At 44.2% G+C, this 21,622-nt stretch overlaps 1 protein-coding gene across 2 annotated transcripts in view; it reads left to right on the top strand.

Moving 5' to 3' along the window:
- lrrn2 (leucine rich repeat neuronal 2) overlaps positions 1 to 18,049 on the top strand; it is a 49,336-nt gene extending 31,287 nt beyond the window's left edge. For both annotated transcript variants that reach the window (XM_066703213.1, XM_066703214.1), the window contains exon 2: positions 13,016 to 18,049. In XM_066703213.1, coding sequence (XP_066559310.1) covers positions 13,693 to 15,894 — 2,202 coding nt within the window. In that variant the 5' untranslated portion in view covers positions 13,016 to 13,692 and the 3' untranslated portion in view covers positions 15,895 to 18,049. The remainder of the gene's footprint in view (positions 1 to 13,015) is intronic.
- Positions 18,050 to 21,622: the final 3,573 nt, after the last annotated feature.

Raw genomic sequence — 21,622 nt, 5'->3', positions numbered from 1 at the left:
TTTTATAGGCCATTTTTTAAATGGCCTGGTTACTGAAATATTAATCTTCTCTCTTAGGTACACACTCCATACCAGCTGTTCAAGACTGACCTCCAGGGCAACTTACAATTGTTACAATATATCACATTATTTTAACATACAATTACCCATTTATACAGCTGAGTTTATATTGGAGCAATCTAAAGTACAGTACCTTGCTCAAGGGTACAACAGGGGTGTCCTGCACCTGGCATTGAACCCACGACCCTCTGCTTCAGAGTTCAGACCCCTGAACACGACTCCACACTGCTGATAAATAAAATGAACATCCTATTGTGTTTCGGCCCCTTGATTCAGTTGTTGACTGACAGAGGGCTGATGAGGCACCCCCCAAAGGACTCGGGGGTTGACAAGGACAAAGACTCTCTGATCTCTGCTTCCTTTACACTGCCTGGAGGGGAGGCAACCATTAGGCCTGGCCTTAAACCCGGGACCCCCAGGGATGTACTTTCTCCTATAGCGCTCTGTCATCCTGAAGGAGCTTTTGTTTCTCTCTGCTCTGTGCCGAATGCTTTACTTTACTTGTAGTATTCATAAAACAAGCTTTGATTTCAGTGTGTAAAGTGCTCTGTGGCAATCTGGCGAAGGATGAATAAAGATTGATTGGTCGATTGATTGACAGGCTCTGGAAAATGAAAAAGATTGAATAGGGTAGCAAGAGTTTATTTTCCACCTTTCTATTCAGAGCAGGTAGCTTTCACCTGTGTACAATGCAGGATGGACTCTTAAAAGGCAGGCCTGTTGGGACACTTCATATCCCAACACAAGCCTAACATTTGTTTTAAATAAAACGCACCCTATTCACAATGACTCCTAAGCAATTCCACCCCCCCACACACACACAAACATCCATCTGTATAACTACCTCCCTCGGGTTCACACCTCCTTTGGCATGAAACGAATGCCTAAACAACCAAAATAAATAAACAGATACATATCTCTACACAGCAAACTGAACTCAGTGCCCTGCTATTATAAAGACACCCCTAGTGTTCATGAATTTGTTGCTGTGTGTGTATGTGTGTGTGTTTGGTTTGTTTTGTTTATTTGTTTGTTCATTGTGTGTGGAGCAATGGATCTGTGGGTTTATAGCTTCCTGCTATGGCAGGTTCTCACCTTGAAGTGAACTGCCGAAACAGACGGGATTTCAGTTGGTCCCTAATAACTGGTGCTAGGTAGCCCAGGACGTACCTGTGTCTGCAGGAAGTCTCTCTTTCCTGTTTTAATGAGGCCGGATGGTGGCTCGGAGCAATCGCGGACGCAGAGAAGTAAAGTGTGCGTTTACTGGAGGGGGCAACGGCACAGGCTGGAGACTTCCATCAGACGCACTGCTCAAGAGCCTTAATGAGCCGAATTCTGCTTGAGGATGCCACATTTCTTCTCTCTCCCTCTCTCTCCTTCTCCCTCCCTCTCTCTCTCTCTCACACACACAATCTCAGTGAATCCTATTGTTTATACTGTTTCTCAAGCGAGCAGATTCAGGCTTAGGTAGGCGGCGCTGTAAGATGAACACAATTAGATGACCACACAAACCGCAACAACCCCCCCATCAAACCAGCAGCAGCAGCAGCGAGGCAGTATTGAAAGTGAAAAAATGAACAAACCTCCACAGCTCCAATCACACAAACCACCCCCTCCCCAAATAACACTGCTACCCCCTACACACAGACGCACACCAGCCAAAAAATATATAAATACACAAACAGAATCTGCATTAGCATAGTACCCACAGACACACACACACTCCATAGTCAGGACAGCTGGGGGAGCACTAGACCATCACGCATACAAATCCACACACCCATATCTAGACACCCCTTAGACAAAAGATCTGTCACAGCTTCACTAGGGATCAGTGTCAGCGCAGTAGCATTGGTTGTAGAAATACATCTCCCGAAAAGAAAGCTGTGATCTCTTTGTAGGTGTTTTTGTTGCAGAATATCAAACGCAGCACGGCCCTCAGGTTTCTTTCAGGGGCTGGAGATTAGCTGGTTTCTTTTTATTAATCAGGCTGATGGTGGTGGTTCTTATTTTCCTTCTAATATCCAGGAATTAAAAGGACATGATACTGCCCTCATTTCCCCATAAGGTCACGCTCTGTAATTGAGTTGTCTCGTTGCTCTGTCAAGAAAATGCAGACAGGTATGGGAGATGCCAAAGACTGGCTAAGCCGATGTGAAATCTGTGTAAAAGCACACACACAAAATAAACAAATGAAACCTACAAAAAGGACTGAAAGCACTGAGAAGGTTCTGTTGATAATGCTGAAGATTTTATAACGCAGGGTTATGGAGCAGCTAACTCGGGGGCTTGAAGTATCCCCGCTACAAAGGGATAAAAACCTAGACTTCAGTTTCTTTTTGCATTAGAAACGTTCACAGAGTCTCCAGTTCTCAGCTGTTCTGAAAGGCTTGCTGGAAATGCTGATTGATTGCTACTTTTATAAAACAGAAATGAGGAGGTCATTGATCTGTTGGTGATTGACTGAATTTCTTATTTAACGCATTAGCGGGGAAGGTAATTGTGCCACGGGTTTGGTTACCTCCGTCATGTAATGTGTTAATGGTAAAGTTTTAGTACCGGATGCGAGACTGACATATGTGTCAGCTGTGCCCAAATAAATGCAAAGGATTTTAATAGAAATTTGTGTGCAAGTTCCACCTACAACAGCCTGGGCTTTTTCTTCACAATCACTGTGTGGGGAATTGGATATTTTGTTCATTTACCCCTATCACCCACCCTCTACCTCCTACCCACAAACCCTTCGCTGACTTCCCAGGGTTTATGAAAGGGAAAGGTTTTCATTACCGTGATCTAGGAAAAGGGGGAGAGCTGTGGTGGAAACAGCGATCTATATCCAATGCCTGTGGTTGAAACAAATTAGCAATGATCCATATTAATGCAGGCAGCCATACTGCAAGTATAATTACCAATTTTCTAAGCAGCTTTCTTGACGAAAAACAATAATGGCTCTAGTAGAGAAGCTAGGCCAGGCAGGCAACTCCTCCCCACTGATTCGGCTGCCCAGATCGACTCCCAGTCCTGTCTCTTCAGAAGACTCTTTCCAAAGGCGTTTGATCATCCAGTAGAAGAACAATGTTTTAAAATTCCAGGATTATTGAACATCTGCTACAACAGGAACACTGGAAAAAGTTAATGGTTGATTTAAAAACACGGCAACAGCCGACCAGTGTTTTTATATTATCATCTTGTTCTTCCTAACTTCAGTTTATTTTCATAGTCACTTCACATCCGCAAGCACAGCAGGTTTTTATTTGAGGTGGTAAACTAACAGCATTGTATATGATGCGGTACTTCCATGAGAACAAAACGCTTCTGTGATTCAGCAGCAAAGCTTTGTGTTTAAAATGGCATGTTTATATACATTTTCTACAGTATTGTTATACATTTATTTATTTATTTTAAAAACTTGTTCCATTCCTTGGTGGTGGACCTTGAGGGAAAACTTGAATTGAGAGTTATCTGAAGTAGTTCCTTCATGTATGGCATTATATCACATGATACCTTGACCTCAATTACATTTAAACCAATCACACATGTCAAATCCATTACCTGGCGGTTTGCCTTAGGTTTACAGCCAGAAAAACGCTGTCAAACCGAAGCGGTCAAACAGTAAGCATCCCAGATCTTGCTTGATTTTCTAGACCAGGGGTTCCCAAAGTGTGGCCCTCGAGCATGTTTGATGCAGCCCCATAAAGTCAACCTTCAGCCACCCCTTTTCTGAAGCTTTTTTATATTTTTACACTCTATGACAATTTTGTGTTACAAATTGCACATGTAACTTGGGGGAAAATAATAAAACAATTAAAGTTAATAAATGTTCCCCGACAGAAATGTATAGGAAATAAAATCGGTGGTTCATTTTCTACTGTGGCCCCCCACATCCCATACAACCTCGGGAAATTGGTCCTCCATCACCAGACATTGGGAACCCCTGTTCTAGACTGAATTGTGTGTCTGTCCATGTTTGTGCTTAAACCTGGACACAATGTGTGCAGGAAATCATTTAATAAAAAAAAAAAGACAATTCAAAGACAATGGAAAAGGAACCGGTTGAGAAATTCCCACTGTGAGCTCATACAGGACCCTGAGGCAGCTGGGAGGGCGCGGCGGGGGGGCAGGTGATTTGACAGACAGGAGGTGGAAAGGCAAGTGGCCCGAAAGCTGTAGCAGTAGCTGAGCTGCCCTTTCTCTCTGCCCCCACAACCATCACACAAACATCCTTTTATTTTTTTTTCCTGTCCAGATCATTGGGTTTTCTTTATTCATTCCCTTTAATAATCCATATAAGCTTTGTAATCAGCTTACCTCTGATGGTGCGCTAATGGAAGGAGCAGCCCCAGAAGGCAGGACAGCTTCCCTAGATTTCAGTACGCCTTCCCAGCGAGAGTGCGGGCATCACAAAGATGTATATCCTCTGATGAAATGTATGCCATCTTCAGGCTCCAGGTTTTAATTTCACATTGCGGAATTAAAAAAAATAGTTAGGAGTCAGGGAGAGAGACACAGAAGAAAACTCTTGGATTAATTAAAAGAAAGAAAAAAGACTATGACGCCCGAAGAGCAGAGCTTCGGCCTTCAGTGAATGAATAACAGATATGTAGACATACATATACACACAGACAGACACACATCAAAACACGTATGCTCTATTGTGTAGCTCAGTCTCTAGACTTTTAGAAAGATTTGCAAATGTATGTGGTAGCAGAACATGATTTAAAAATGTGATTTAGATCATCTAGTAATTTATTCCTAAGCATGAGCACAAACGGTATGAATGAATGGTTTAACATCCAGTAGCAGGAACACTCTTCTACTTTAACCCACAAACGCCAAGGAAGACATTAAAACTCCTATTACATCCTGGTTTGATCCATTTCAAGTGCTACTGATGAAAATAAATCAATTATATACATGTAAATACTGTCTGCATCAAATAAGGCAGCAGCCTCGATATATCCAGCATTTAGTGTGAATTGACTGATTACAGGGCGACAAAAGTAGGGAAGTCAGTACGTAGTAGGTAAGAGTGGCTGACAGGTTCTCTTTTAAATTCGATTTCGGGGGGTAGGTTTTCTCGGCCGTTTTAAAACCTGTAAGGTAGCAGCCTAGATAGATCTGTTTTTCAGTTGAGCTGATATATATATATACACACACAAGCCTGCAGCTTGTGAAAGAGAGATGGTTCAAACACCTCTGCAATGTCAGACTTGCTCTCCTGCAACACCGGCACAGAGGAGTTAAAAGAGGGAGCCTTGTTTTTCACAGAACTTCCTCAACTTAACACTGACCTTGCGCAACAATGGAGACGGTCTCCATGGCAACTACAGCAGCAGCAGCATCCCCCCTCTCCCCCTAAAAAAGCACCAGACTATGGTGGCTCAGGAAATGAGCATCTCCAGAAAGAACACTAATTACACTGTCATGATATCACTCGGCAAATGCTACACGGCCACTTCAGAAAGAGCAGGAGGAAGCTAACCAAACGGTTTCAATTAACACCTCGTCAGCGTCACATTACTCATCTGTTTATGATGATATTTATGATCATTATTATTATTGTTATGACTGCAGAGACCTTTTAGGAATACACCTCGTGAGTGGTACGACTAAATTAGCAATCTTGGGTTTTCTTGTCGCTCTCCCCCCTCTCTGGCTCGGCACGCGCCACGCCGGAGAATCCTCCTCTTAATAAGGAATCACTCCTCGTAATTTCCTCACTATTGTTCACTGCGCCGTTTTAAAGGTCACTAAACCTTGAGGATGTGGAGGTATAATATATATACTTTCAAACACTAAGAAAATAAAGAAATAATAGGAGCCGTGTCAAATGAAATGCGGTGAGACGTAATTGAGTGCAATCTTATGAGGAACAGCAGACCAACTGTTACTGACTGAATGAGAGAGAGAGGGGACAGAGACAGAGAGACAGACAGAGGGAGAGAGAGAGAGACCGGAAACATCAGAAATCTCAGCTCACTGACTGGATGAAGTCATTGCTGATATATTTCAATTGCTTGTGGAAATTCATTTATAATACCGGTTACACAGGCATTCACATGGAAGCAAGAGAAGAGACTGAGAAAAGACTGAAGAAAGACAGGGGGCATTGTCTTTTTGCTCCACGGCGCTCGCTTGTCACGAGGCTTGTTAAGGTCCGACTTTACACATGTTCATTCCAACCTGTCCTGCATCATTTGGTTCCCGCAAAGAGAGGAAAGCTGTTGCTATGCTCTATGGTACCAGTAAATGAGATCGACTCGAATTCATATCCCGGCTCTCCTAAGTGTGATGGTACAGACAGTGCTCTCTCCCTCTCAAACACTGAGAACGGTCGACAGCACTTTGTGGAGACATGTCAGAGAGGAAATTGCCCACTTAACGACTATACATTATTCTCTCTTTGAGGAGGCTGGATATGAGAAACACACAGTGGGGATTTGCTGGTGTCATGTGGCGCAAGCTGATTGGCCCATTGCATCGCTCAAACTTCCCTTTACCAAACGGCACATTTTGTTTCTTTAATTTTGGCTTTTTTTCTGATCCATGTTTATGATGCATTCAAGAATGAGACATGGATTTAAAGCTGCCAACGTGCTACAGCTGGAAGATTTCTAAGGTGCTTTCCTGGCGATTGTCAGATGCCCTTTATTAAATGTTGGTGAAAACCATGTTAAAAAACACACTGAAGATGTTGTCTTCAATGCATGAGGGCAAACACAATGGTTTAGGCTTCCTCAAAACACCAGGAAGGGTAGGATACTTGCCTCCCTCAGAGAATTCTGCAGGCTCTGGCGATGCGCGGTAACTCATCGACACACGGACAAACACCGAACCTTCAACTCCTCCAGTAAATTTACCTCCACATCCCCGAACACTAAAGTGTGCATTCTGGGTTTGTTTCATTGTTTATTTATAGTTCGAGATAATGGGATCATTTTCCCTTTCTGAGTGAACGTCCTCAGAAGCAATCAAAAATTCAATTATCTCCGGATTCAGCTTTAGGTGTTTTTCCAGCAACTCCTACATTCATAACTTCTTGATTCTTTTCCACTTAGCATTATCAAGCAATCGGGTACCGGTGGGAGGCGGTGGGAGTGGAGGGGTGGGAATGTTGTAAAAAATAGAATTACTGAGCCTGAAGTCAAAAAAATGAACATAAACCAAGTACTGAGAGTGTGGTGATAAAACAGAATAAACAATTCAGGGGATTAACCCCAAAATAACTACTGAAAAGGCAAATAGGTCTCAGGCATAGCCGCTATGAAAATTAAACCAAATTATTTTTTTATAACCATAAAAACATGCAGCTATCATGTTTAAATCATCATAGGCACAGCCCCAAGTCACATGGCCTACACCAGCTCTAAAATCCACTAAAAGAACCAAGTGTGCAGCTGGTAAATCTTGAGATATCAGGAGAGTGATGTTTCCACTGTTGTATACAAGCAAAGAGTGCAGGTTGCAATTTGTGGGAGGTTGGGGGGAGGATAACCCAACAATTCAGGTTGGCTGGGTTGTCTCCCTGATTTCCATCTGGTCAACACTTAATCGATAGCGAAGCAAGGCCGACCTGCTCCCTTGTGAGACAGACGCAGACTTTTCATCTGCAAGTCCCTCCCCCTGCTTCCCCTCACTGCACAGACACGCAGGTCGATCGCAGTGAAAAGCCAGGAAGGCGTTGATCACGTCGTGCAAGATCCCGAGAGGAGAGACGCTGCCCAAACATCACTCACACATAGATAGAGTTGAAAGCTCAGGTAGGATGCAGTGCGTCGGCAGTCTTGGCTTTAAAGACGGGGGCTTATTAACCCCCACCACCCCCAGCCCTTTTGTTTTTTTAATGTATATGCATTTTTTCTGATTTAAACAAACACTAATAAACAAACATCAAAACAGGTTGCCTCAAAATAACAAACAGTTTAAAATGTGATACGAATTTGCTAGCCTAAAAATGGAAGACCATTCCAAATCAGTGTCAGTGTGTTGCAATGGCCCAGCGCATATTGGGACTATACATCACACCAGCAAGCAAACGCCTCCATATTTAGCTCTAAAATAAGCCAGAACCAATATCCATGTATCTAAGTTAGTTCAGTAGAAAAGGAAATGGAAATGGAAGCATAACTTTACTGAGGATCTAACCATAAAACTAGTCTGGACCACAATTTAGACCTAAAGTGGTCCCAAACATACATTTTAGGTCAGAATTTAGCTAAATAATTCTAAACATGAATCCAAACTTCAACTGAACTTCAAGACCAACCATTCCACCACCCGGATCTCAAATTGAAACCTAATTACTCGTCCGACCCAAAAAGACAACAGTTCCCTATACATGACTAATACCAAGCTGGCGTTGAACTGGCAGATCGCCGTTTCAGGTTATCGGCTGAAATTGATGCTATGAATGCGTCCCTCCGTTCTTATCACATGCTCTTCCCTCACGAGGGTATGTTTATTTAACAGTGTATCCAATTTCTCTTTCGACCCACTCTGTTTCTTGGTGTGCAATGTAAATTTCAGGTACTCCCTTTGAGGGCGACAGACATGATCGATTGCCATCTTGTCTTGCACCAGTTCAGAATAAAATTACAAGAGCCACATCCCAACATGGCAACCCAGGGGGACAGAAATTAGATTGTAGTCATCTCTCCCTGGCTACTATGGGTTAAAAAGGCACAGAAGCAGCTATTTGTAGAAAATTATATACAAAGAAATAGACATATTTGTCTAGAAAGATTAGAACGAGCAATCAGTCTGGACCAAAGCCTGCGCCAGCTGAGTTGTTCATGTCTAATCTTTAGGGCCAGATGCAAGCTGACTGGATGTAATCAATGCACCTGACTGAACTGTCTGCCTATCTATGTGGAGGGGTGGTGGGAGAATTTGCACCGTGCTTCACAGTGGCCTCAGCTTAAAGCACAGAACCTCATTTGCAGCAGCCGCAGGGGTCCCCTGGAAGTCAAATTTCGTGACTCAAGCCCACGGAGAGAATAATGAGAGGTTACAGACTTTTTAGGGTTTTTTTCGCGGCGCATTTGAATGCAGGCCATGCAATTACGAGGTTATTTGGGAGCTAAAGGGGGCTGTCAGTGTGGTTCGGCCCTAACCACCACAATTTAAGTATTCTGCACTGATTCAACAAACCCCATTTATTTCATAACCTGCTGTAAGCCATGGTTCATAAAATATAAATAGCAGTCAATTCAGTACTCCCATGAAACATTTATCAGGGCATATTTTTCATATTAAAAAAGGGTAGCTTTTACAGAAGTGTGAATTTACTAATCTAGACTACACCCCCATCCTGCCCTCCCGTTTTGTATACAATAAGACATCTCGTGTAGTTTTAAGCTTGAAAGGCAGGCTCCGACAGTTAATTAGCTACAATACCTGAGTGAAACACCACCTCATAAAGACAAGCACAAATGTTATCAGACGTACGCAGCTGAAAAACAAATTGCTGTTCCTTTCAAGTCATTTTTTTTCTTCTATTGCTTCCAATCCCCCCCACCCCCCAAATGTCCTGATGACCCAAGAGACATTTAAATTATCCATTTTATCTGTGTGTTTTATGGAATCTACAAGGGAAGAGCATTAGCTATCAGGAACACATTTCATTAGGCAGGGAGGCGTGAGGTGGATTTCTAAACGGTTTTGCTGACCTCCGGGGGGGAGGGGAAGAAAATAAATAATAAATAGACTCCATCAGCACTGGAGCGAAGACACTCATTTGGCTCTTGTGCCGATCATGGCTTAATTGAACATCTAGCAAATTAATTAAGCCACGTTCGTTAAGAAACAGATATACCAAAATAAAGAAAGAAAGAAAGAAACCCACAAAAGCAGCTACAAGGAGTCGAAATATCGAGCCAAGTTAAATACTGTCGGACACTACTTTCTCGCCTGGCAAACGATGACGGTTACAGCTTTCCACCTCCTCAGTGTTTTGAAGATGTTTGTGCCGTGCCCTGTGGAAGGCTCTGTCCTCGACGGTGAGGCACGCTGCTGGGAACAGGCAGTGAGAACCGAGATGCGGTCTGCGCCCAGCTCTCAGCCACTTTCTGCTTGAGACCTCTTTCCCAAGCTCTCTTCCATCACCACGTTAATAATAACCACTACAGCTCTCCCTTCTATGGTGCCCTGCGCTTGGCACAGAGAGCACTAAGCTGGCACGATTGTCCAGCACAAAGTTCTTTCCGAACTAATAAGGGCTCAAATGCCCCACTGTTGACACTCCAGTGTTGCCATCTTTGCACCAAGGCTATAGAAACACTCCATTATCAGCCCTTCACTGCTTCCATCCTGGTAATGAGCACTAAAAACAACACCCCACTGCAGCACTGCGTCCTTATTAAGAGCTAGCAACACCCTTCATCATCAGTCTTCCTAACACTTGCACCTTGATGAGAGCTTTACAGTCACACCTGTATGTGCACCCAGTTAAAAACACAAATCTCTGTCCTCGGGCGGGGAGGCTGCAGCTGAAAACCCTGGCAACTACGTTCTGTACAAAAGTTGCCCCGAACTCTTCCGTGTCCGAGTCTTAATTTGTTTAAGAGCGTTTCTGTGTCCACCTGGCCTCACCGAGCGTCAGAAGATCGGTAAGAAATCAGGGAGATGCATTATTTAACAAGCAGAGCACAGCCCGTGCACACATTTTATTCACTGTGTATAAAACCAGCTTGTACCGCCTTCGTGTCTCATTCTACCCGGTGGTGAGATTATTGTGGAGGCCGACCGCCGGTAGCACTCGGGGTGCGGGATCCAGAGTGTTTGATTGTTGTCAGAAACTGGGATGGAAATATGACACTTGGCAAATGAGCCCAGACGCCGGCGTTCGCAGATCAGTGGCAGGAGAAATGATTTGTTGAGCACACAGCTCTGTCGATATTTCAAATTATCTGTCACTCACGACGAGAGGTAGAAACGGAGAGCTGTGTGCTGAAAACCCAGCAGGTGGATTTTCCTAAAGAGACGGGAATAACATTAGGACTAATTGACCATTCAGAAAGAAAATTGATTTGTGAAGCTTGCTTTGTAGGGGGTGACGTACACATAGCAAAATTAGCTGACAAAACTGGAGGGCGCATGCTAGTGGGTTAATTGCAAAGTGCTGTGAAGCTAGTGCTGCTAATGAAGGAAATATAGGCATTTCCTATATTTTATGTTTATGCAATGCAAATCAAGATTAAAGCATCACCTAAGAAGTGTAGCACGTCTGTATTGATGGTGCAAATTTAAAACAGTTATTAAACATTACTGAAGTGTCCACGTGAGTCAGAAGATGAATCCCCTGTGAAAATCAACACTAACATTTCTCATCCTCTCATCAGCAAGTTGACAATCATTACATTTATCAATCATAAGCTCAAGCACTACCTGCACAGTCCTATACATTTGAAGAGCATTTGTGATATGTTGCAGCAGATCATAAAGTCCTGATCAATAAGTATTTTACTTTGAAGTCCATTTCGTGGTGAAAGTTGAAGCTTGAAGGCTGAAAATTGCCCTCTCATGATAATCGTGGCAAAGCATAGATGCTGAAACCCAAAAAACATTCACTGGGAAATATGATGGAACAGCAGATCACATTTTACAACCAGTGTGACCACAACCACAAATTGTATGCCACGAGGCATGAACAAGTGTGCCAAGAGATTGTTAAATAACACAAAAATATATACATCTGATTTATTTAGATAAGTTTCCGACAGAATTGAACTACAATAAAAACAAGTTAAATATTTTAAGTTGTGTATCTTATGTGCATTAAATCAAAGGGTTAACTACCAACCTTAAAAATCAAAATCTTTACTTCATAGAGATAAGGTAAGGAAGTAGAAAAACAACCCTAACCTTAATGAAAGCCTAAGTTTATCGTAACCGTAACCCTTGTAACCTTAGTCGTCACAATCTGAACAAACTCCCCAGCGATGTGTCTGAAGAGACAATTTGGGAACATTCAAAAACAGACTGGATAGGATCCTTGATCACTTAGTTATTAATGGACACCAAACGAGCACGATGGGGCGAATGGGCTCCTCTCGGTTGGACACTTTCTGATGTTCTTACTTACTTCATTATAATGCAAAATGTGGCTAAATGACTCAAAATAATGCTCTCTAAACAACCTAAATGTAAAGTATTTGTGTTGGTTTATCTGGGGTTTGTTTCATACTCTCATAATTTGTAAGTGTTAAAAACAAAGAATAATAACTCCACAATGTAAATAATTGATTAAACTTCCTTTTGTTGCAGTGTACCGTGCTACAGTAGGATGATTGTACATTATCTTTAACCCGACCGCACAACAGGCCTCTCTGTCGAGCTGTTAGAATCAAGCTGTGAATCTAATAGGGAGGGACGTTTCCCATACCTTATTGGAATTGTATTTCTGTTGTGAATTTACACAAATGTGTAATTTCTCCTCACAGCCAGGGCAGTTTTGTGGTTGGCTGTGCGTAAGTAATACTCAGGTCTGATTATTTACAGAGCTGAATTTTCTGCACAGAATTAGTTCCACAATATTTCAGCTCCTTTTCTTAAGTCATCTGTTGCAGCTGAGACAAACAGAGGGAGGTTTAACCGTAATGTCCCGGAACTAATTTCGCACAGCTCATGAAGGAAAAAAAATGAAACAATTTGAATCTTAGTGTGGCAGAGTGCGGTTTTAGAATCAAATAAAATTCACAGCTTTGAATTAACATATAAATATATATGGTGTATTTTTCAGAACCATATCATTGTCTTTGTTATCACCAACATGGGCAGTTCATACTTTCAGTGCATCTGGCTTGGTTTTATTTTTCAACGTGAAAAGGCAATCAATGTCAAGTTAAATAGTTGAAATTCAAATACACGCTGATGTTGGAAATACGTTTGAAGATCTTAGACTATGATTCACTTTGGTCATAACTAATGTAAAATTTCACTTCCCTTTTCCTTCTAGATGTGTTCCTGATTGGGAGACATCCCATCTCCAGACTCCAAGCCTACAGGATGTAAAACATCTACCGAAGTGACGGATGAGAGAAAAATACAGTTCATCACGTAGAGAGTCAGGCACGCATCCTGATTCCAAGGCAACAAGATTATAAGGAAAGCAAATTTGATAAATCTATCAGCTGTTATCCAATTAAACAGAAGGCATTCTGACTGTAACAGCCTTGGATATATAACATACTGGGGGTTGAAAACACAAGAATTGGAAAAGACCACCAACCAGAACAGACCACTGCATTGCATCACAAAATATATGGTTTCCAAAAGGATTTTTATGATGAAAAAAGTTCTGCAAGCAATGTTAAAGCAAGTAAGCAGTTTGCAATTTCCACTCTGACTGGACTATTTTTTTATTACTTTTTTAAAGCAGTGAGCTGCTACATCCTACACCCAGCTATGATTTAAACATCCTGAGGGGAAAGTGTGCGTTTGAATATTGTACAGAGGAGCCAAACCAAAACTTCTCCCCTGCCCCCACAAACTGAAATATTGAATAACTAAAACGACAAATAAAATCCACCTGTTCTTTCACAGTGGGGATTCAAAACTGATTAAATAAACACAAAAGAAACAGCAATTGATGTTCTTTACACCATCTAAATTATTAATCCATTCTCTTCAAAAATGAGTTCCCACAGCCTCGGATTTGTGCAAGCCCACCTCCTCCTGGGTGTCGCCGGCGCTCTGGTCATTCATTCTGTGCCTTGGAAGGTGCCCTGCCCCCGGCAGTGCGTCTGCCAGATCAAACCCTGGTATTCCCCGCGCTCGGTGTACAGGGAAGCCCCCACAGTGGACTGCAATGACCTCCTGTTGTCTGAGCTCCCTGCCTCACTGCCAGCAGAGACTCAGACTCTCCGCCTGCAGAGCAACCTCATCAGTGCCCTGGACCAGAGCGAGCTGCAGGGCCTGGCCAACCTGACCGAGCTGGACCTCTCCCAGAACAGCTTCGGCAGCACCAGACATCTCAGGATCACCGACTTGCCAGGACTGCTGAGCTTGCATCTGGAAGAGAACCAGCTGAGACACCTTCCCGACTCGGCTTTCTCTGGCCTCTCAGGACTGCAGGAGCTATACCTGAATCACAACCGGCTGAGGAACATCTCACCCGGGGCCTTCAGTGGTTTGGATAACCTCTTGCGGCTGCACCTCAACTCCAACCGGCTTGTGATAATCGACCGCCGCTGGTTCCATGCTTTGCCGCAGCTGGAGGTCCTGATGATTGGAGGGAACCCAGTAGAGAGTATCCAAGACCTCAACTTTAAGCCCCTTGCTTCCTTACGCAGCTTGGTCCTAGCTGGGATGGGATTGCGCGGGCTGTCCGAGGGGGCCTTGGAAGGATTGTGTAGTCTGGAGAGCATCTCCTTCTACGATAACCACTTAACTAAAGTACCAAAGGAAGCCCTTCAAAAGGTGCCAGGCCTGAAGTTTCTGGACCTGAACAAGAACCCCATTGAACTTGTCCAGCCAGGAGACTTCAGAGACATGCTTCACCTGAAGGAGTTAGGACTGAACAACATGGATCACCTGGTCTCTATAGAGCATTCTGCTTTGGAGAACCTGCCAGAGTTGACCAAGCTTGAGATCACCAACAACCCCCGGCTCTCCTACATCCACCCCCAGGCCTTCCAGCGCCTCTCGAGGATGGAAAGTCTGATGCTCAACAGCAATGCTTTGAGTGCCCTGCACCGGGAGACAGTCCGCTCCTTACCTGGCCTTCAGGAGATCAGCTTGCACAGCAATCCTATCCGTTGCGACTGTCTTATCCGATGGGTGGGGGCCGAAGATGACAGACCTGTTCGGTTCATTGAGCCCCAATCTACCTTCTGCTCCGAGCCACCAGAGCTCAAGGCAAGGAGGGTGAAAGAAGTGTCCTTCAGGGAGATGGCAGACAGCTGCTTACCCTTGATTGCTCCTGGGACATTTCCTTCTCACATTCATGTCAGACATGGGGACAACTTGGCACTACACTGTCGGGCCTTAGCGGAACCAGAACCTAGCATCTATTGGGTCACACCTTCTGGTCAGAAGCTCTCACCTTCCACGAGTTCTGGGAGGTACCAGGTACTACCTGAGGGCACCTTGGAGATCTTTGGGATAACCTCGGAAGAAGCAGGGTTTTACACCTGTGTGGCACAGAACCTAGTTGGAGCCGACACTCGCAGTGTGACCGTCAGGGTGGATGGGATGGGCAAGGCCGTAATGATCAGCACCAGAAGAAGCAGTGATCACCTGGAGGTGAAGGAGGTGAAGGAACGCTATGCCTTGTTGTCTTGGTCTACTAGCAGAAATGTACCTTCGGCCAAACTGTCCTGGTTAGCCAACGGGAGCCTGGAGGACTATCACCCTCACAGCACGCGGATCCTGGCAGGAACCAGAGGGTTCAACCTGACCCGGCTCCAGCCCGGTACCCTGTACAGGGTGTGTCTGCACCTGGGCCCAAACGACACCTCCTGTCTCCATTTTAGGACTAAAGAGGTTTCAGCCCCGGCGACAACTCCTGATCTGACCCCGGCTGCTATCCTGGCAGCCTCTGCTCTGCTTCTCCTGTTGGCAGCCAAAGCCTGTCAAGGTGGTGCCTCGGTCAGCTGGCGAGGGGAGGATGAGGGGACTGAGAAACCAGAGACATCTCTTTTGCCCCCTGAAAGGGAGTGCTACATGGTCCTCTCAGCTGCCCAGCAGCAGTGCTCCAGTAAGAGCTGCACAGACAGCGACGGCAGCAGCAGCAGAGAGGAAGGGAGCGCTGTGGGCTTGGCTCAGGATGCTCTGAAGGTCCACATTGTTCAGGGCCCCAAGGCAGAATTGTGCAGTGTCGAGCATTCCCATTAAAAAAAAAAAGAAAAGTACATTTGAACAAAACCATCCTCATCGTCAACAACCACAAATACGAAAATCTCTGGAACATATGACTGTCTTTCCAGCATTAATAATCATCTCAAGCAGACAATCTAAAATAAGAAACGAGACGTGATACCAGATGGATGTGCATTGATCGACAACAGAGACAAGGACAGTGTTCTGCTACCCAGTACAGTGTTGTAAAGAGACTCGATTTGTATTTATTTTATATATATATATATATATATATATATGAATATATTTAACAAACAGTACGTGTTTGTGTAATGAGATATATACATAAACACTCTGTACGTCCAGTGGTACCCAAAAGTATTTTAGATTAAGTTTACCAACTCGAATTTGTACTTTACTTAGATTTGTCATTTTTGACTAGAATACAATCAATCTTCTCTCGAAACATCTAGCACTGCAAGATTGTACTGTTGCGCTGCGGCCAGAGGTGTTGCAGAAAACTATGCCAAAAGAATACAGTTGCCTATATGTGTATTTTATTTTGCTCATTAGCAAGAAGGGACTAATATCATTTGACGTAAACTACAATACAATTTCCAATAGGCGATTTTATTTTTACCTAGATTTGATCTAGATAATTGTACTTATTTCACAATAGCAGCAAAGAGAAACGAACAAAAGACAAGTGAGCTAGAAATAACAAATCAATTGGGTTCCACTGTACATACATCAAAGTTAAACTGCCTTTTCATTTTCAATATAAATATATAAATATTGTACGTTTGGCTAGCGAAGACAGGCTCGATTAATTCAAGGCAGAAAGAAATGGACCGAGTACAAAGCCTTGAATCTGTTGGCAAGGAAGTGGTATTAGAGGAGACGAAGAGGAGACCAGGACCACGGCTGGCCGCCAGCGTGTCCCTCGCCACTGCCTGCCTCTCTGGAAGGCCTCCTCAGCGAAGTGGTGGGGTGCATGGCAGGAACTCGACATCGCGCAATGTTTTTAAAAACGGAAAGAAAACTGCAAAAACACTGCTACACTGTCTGGCAGATTTCATTCTTTAAATAAACAGCTATGATAATAAGTGGACTTTGGGGGGTAAAAAAAACATGCCTTCACAGAACAATTAGAAAACAACAAGGAAAATAACAAATGGGGAAAACCATCAAAATTACACAATGGAAGTGCCAAAATGTATTCAGCACTGTACAAAGCCCTGGAGCTGCACACAGAGACGTGCACCTCGACAGTGTGGTGAGGCAGGTGTGTCCCACGGTGATTTCTCTCAGCTTCCCAAACTCTCGCTCTGGCAACGCGGAGCCCAGCAAGCACTTAAAATATCATTTAAAATGTTCAGCTATGGAGACGTGCCGCAGCCTGGGCTGGGCTCCGAGCACTTGCGGATTAAAGTGCTAGAAAAATGTTACAAGCACTTCCACTTACCACACATCAAACCCTACCGTAACCCTCACCGGAGCGCCCCGATGGCATGTACAAAGATGATGTCATGCTCTGAGGAATAAAATGGGGTGGTGGGGGGGAAAGAAATAGTGCTTTTTTTCCTGAGATTCCTTCGCTTACATGCTGTCATTCACTGTATGCTCTTGAAGTCTGTTGCTTTCCTGTGTACCTCTCATGGACAGTGACCGTTCTGATTTGTTTAACACCAAACGGAGAAAATGTGGGGAGATGGGTGGGACTGGGGAGGGGCAACTGAAGGGACTGAGGGTCAGTGGGTGTTGGAGAGGGTGGGGGTAATAAAAAAACAATCAAAAATGCTGCCTGGGAGGGTCACATCAACCAAACAGGACTGAACACGGTTTAATCAGCCAATGGGTGAGATAGGCAGGGTGCATCACCCAATCAGATGAGGTTATCGGGATCTGCTTGACCACTAATTTCTCAGCGAAGTGGTTCCTGTTTTGTTAGAAGGTTGAGTTGACGAGGTGTCCCTGCTTTCTTTCGAGTTTTGTAAATTAAATGGTCAGTGTGTCTCCTAATTTCAATAGACCTCTCTTTCTCTCTCCCTACCCAGGTTTTTTACCTACAACTGTACATAACATTCTGGATTTCCTACTCCGTGTTCTGCTCTTATTTCGATGATGATTTAGATGACGATTGTGTGTTAAATTCTATTTTGAGCTATTATTAAAACATTTTGGACTGAAATTGGTGAATCGCATTATTCTGTTGTTTACTCAGAGGATAATGGCAGCTCATACTGTTACCAAAGTCATTGGTGGTGTACCTACTACCAGGAAAACCAGTTCGACTTCAGGCAGGTACTGGCTTCTCTACATTTATGTTGAAAGTGCCATGAAATGTTTATTTTCTTTACAAAACTTCATTAGATGAATACATGTAAAAAAAATAAACTACATCCTAGATCTGAGGGTGAGTCACGCAGTGGGTTTAGACACTAGTTTAAGAGTCATGAGTCATGAGCCCTTAACAATATGGAGACCTTCATCCAGATGCCCACACTGATTGGAGATGCTTATTGGATTGTTCTGGATGTTTCACCCATGTGTTGTTGAACAAACACTTACAAGTCATTTTTCTATTATATCCAGAACTAGAAACCCAATTATCTACATTAAAATATATCTAAACATTCAAAAACGGTTTTAAGTATCACAAATTAGGTAATGTATTAGGAAGTTATTTATGACAATTTGGGAATAGGCCTAGTAATAAGCAGCTCTCTGTAATAGATGTGAGTCACATATAAAACCAGCATATATATTAACACATATAGATTAAAAGATACATATAAACACACAATCTTTTTTATGTACTTTTGTGAATGGGTCCACATGATTTTCACAAATCTCAGTTTATTAGCTCACAATTGACCAGTCAGCTGCATTTTCCTTCTCAGTTAAAGCATCGTCTTCAAACAATCATCATCGACGTTATGTCTATAGCTGTATTTTGTCTCTATAGCTAAACATAAATAATCTGGCCAATCAGTGCAGAAGTAAGATAGGCTCGGACTTCAACTAGAGTCCCCCGCCTCCTAAGTGCTCAGCCCCACTGTCTGCCGGCTGTGGAGGAGAGTGAGTCAGCGTTGACTCAGCTGGGAATCGAGGATCTGCTTTCGCAACAGAAGTGGAGTGTTATCATGAAACGCCTATCTGCGGGAGATCTAAAGCGCAGGCCTCGAGGCCCCGGGTTCAGCCATCACCGAGGTTATGTTACAAGAAGAGAAAAAATAAGAAAAACACAATTCCTTTTCCCCTTTAAAAAGAGCAGACAGTGCCGAGCTGTCAGAGCAGCCAGCTGTCTGTGTGGCTCCTCTGTTCGGGAGCAGAAGGTGATCTTGACCCTCCCGGGTTACGCCGTCTCATCGTGCCACCGAAAGGAATGCCAATTACCACCAGACACAGTTTTTCTAAACGGAGAAAATGGGGAGCTATCAGAGAGTGATTAATGAGCACCAGGAGAGCAGAGAGAAATTCCTCTCCCTTGAGCTCCGGCGCGGCGCAATCTCTTGACCGAGAAAAAGCCGATTTTCAAAAAGTGTGCTGCAAACATGCAAATGGCGGAGACGGATTCGCAAGCGTGTACGGCAACACACTAACCCGTCGACAATTAGCGAGATCAGACGCGACAAATCTGTGTTCCGTATCATAACTTCCATTGTTTTCCTTTTTAAAACAATCTGAGCTGGGCTAATTATTTTTTCCTCTGATATCTAAACAACAAAACTGGTTTGGGCTTATATCTGCATATATATTTACTTTCTCTTGCACCGCAGCACCAACCCTGCATTAGAGAATGTTTCTACCTTTCAAAGTCCATCCCTCAGTTCAGTAAGAGTACAACACAGGGCTCATACTGCAAGGGTTTAGTCAACCGAGGGCCTGAAAGAAATTCACCTCTGCATATTTCTCAAGAGCACAATAGGAAAGGAACCGTTTTGGAAACAGACTGCTGAGTGACCCTCCTCCGAAATCATTGCAGTTATTCCCATCAATGCAGAGAACAGCTCCTAGTTTGTTCTGTGCGCTGCGTGTGGTACAAATAACAGGCACAGGTGAGGGACTGTGTTTTCCCTAATGGAAATTTTAAAATGTTGTCCTTTCCCTTCCTGCTTTTGAGATGCGGAAAGCAGCCGGGTACGATAATGATAGAAAAATTGATTGTGAAATCTATTTAGTGTGCTTATCGATTTTCTCATAAGGCTAGAAAGGTAGGTTATACGCACGCAGTAATGGGACAGGGAACACAGAGGGGGGGGAATGGGAAGTGACACTGGCTAATGGGCTGGAACCGGGCCGGTCTCTGTAAAGGATGTGAGAGAGGAAACCAAACAAAACACACACACACACAACTCTCCGCCCGGTGCCGTCCTCGACTTACCTGGAGTCGATGGGCTTCTATCTAATCGGCCACTCTGAACTCCCAGGTCCTCACCTAAGAAAACTCATCAGTTTGTCTATCATGGTCCAAACCACCACCTAGACCTGTACAAAGTGGTCTTAATCTTCCTGGCAAGGGACTCCTCCACTCCTAAAGGTCCTGTATGTCCCCAGAGCTTCTCCCACCGCCCTGCCCTTCTACGTCCCCATCACCCCCGCTCTCTGCCCTTCCTCCCATATAGCTGTTTCCACATGACACCACCTGAGTGCAGCCCTGCTTGTGTTCACATTGGCCTGGTGCTACAACACACGGGTTACGATTCGCTCGGCGGTTGGACACGACTGTTTCACACGACATCATCAACAACCCAGGTCCACCAACCAGTGTCTCCTAAAGCTATTGATAAAAGTGACCAGTTTTACCGCACGATTATGCAAACAAAAATTACTTTTTCATTTTCTTGCAGCACGGAGATGCACTTATGTCGTGCCCAGCGCTCTGGAAGGCAGCCGACAACTGTGTGAACACTTCTCAATGGTGTTTTGTTCTCTCCATCTCTTGCTGGATACTGTCATTTTCCCAAAGTGTGACCAACGCCCAGACTTCAGTTTCTCACCACAGCGCTCTTGACATTTTTATTTACAAATACACAGACATGTGACCCTTGCCCCTTGCCGTTTGTTCAGTGTAAGCCTGTTGCGTTCACATTAACATTTCTCAACCTGAGGTGAGCGTTTCGTCCTGGGTTGTAAATCTCAACTCTGTTCTCTAGCAGAGCAAGTTCACCCGGTTTCAGAGTCTCGTCTCGGGTTGAAAGACGGTTGATTTCTGACCCAGGTTCAGGTGTCTGGTGTGAAAGCAGTGTTTGTCATCTTTCTCGCTGCTGTCTCACATGTGTCGCTCGCCTTACAGACAGACAGGACTTGGTACACAGTGCAGTGTGGCCCTCGCTGTCCAGTGACTGAATGCTTTCACAGTGCTGGCCTCTATCCACACCATGATGCCGAAACATCTGTGCTGTGCTGACCTGGGCCACGAGATCTCCCTCTCCCTCTCCCTCCCTCCCTCTCTCTGGCTGCCTGAGCTGTGGCTCTATTACGGTCCTGGCTCTCTGTACACACTCATTTGCATGCTCGAGTACTCAGGCATGCAGAGAACGTCGCAGGGCTTTGATCTGTCTCCTTGCAATTATTTCTGAAAATTTTATACAAGTGTCAAGCCGTTTCCCGAGCCAGCTACTGCGCTGGCAGACAGGGCCCACAGCGAGGCTTAAATATTTAAATCATCGGGGCTGGAGCGTGTGAGTGCAAGAGTCGGGCAGGGGAGGAGGAGAGCTGGTGTGTGTGTGGTGGGGGGGGGGTTATGTGGTGGAGACTG

Source organism: Amia ocellicauda, chromosome 5 (genome assembly GCF_036373705.1).
Source record: "Amia ocellicauda isolate fAmiCal2 chromosome 5, fAmiCal2.hap1, whole genome shotgun sequence".
Taxonomy (NCBI): Eukaryota; Metazoa; Chordata; class Actinopteri; order Amiiformes; family Amiidae; genus Amia; species Amia ocellicauda.
The sequence above is the reverse complement of the archived record's forward strand: the minus strand, read 5'-3'. Positions and strand labels throughout refer to the sequence as shown.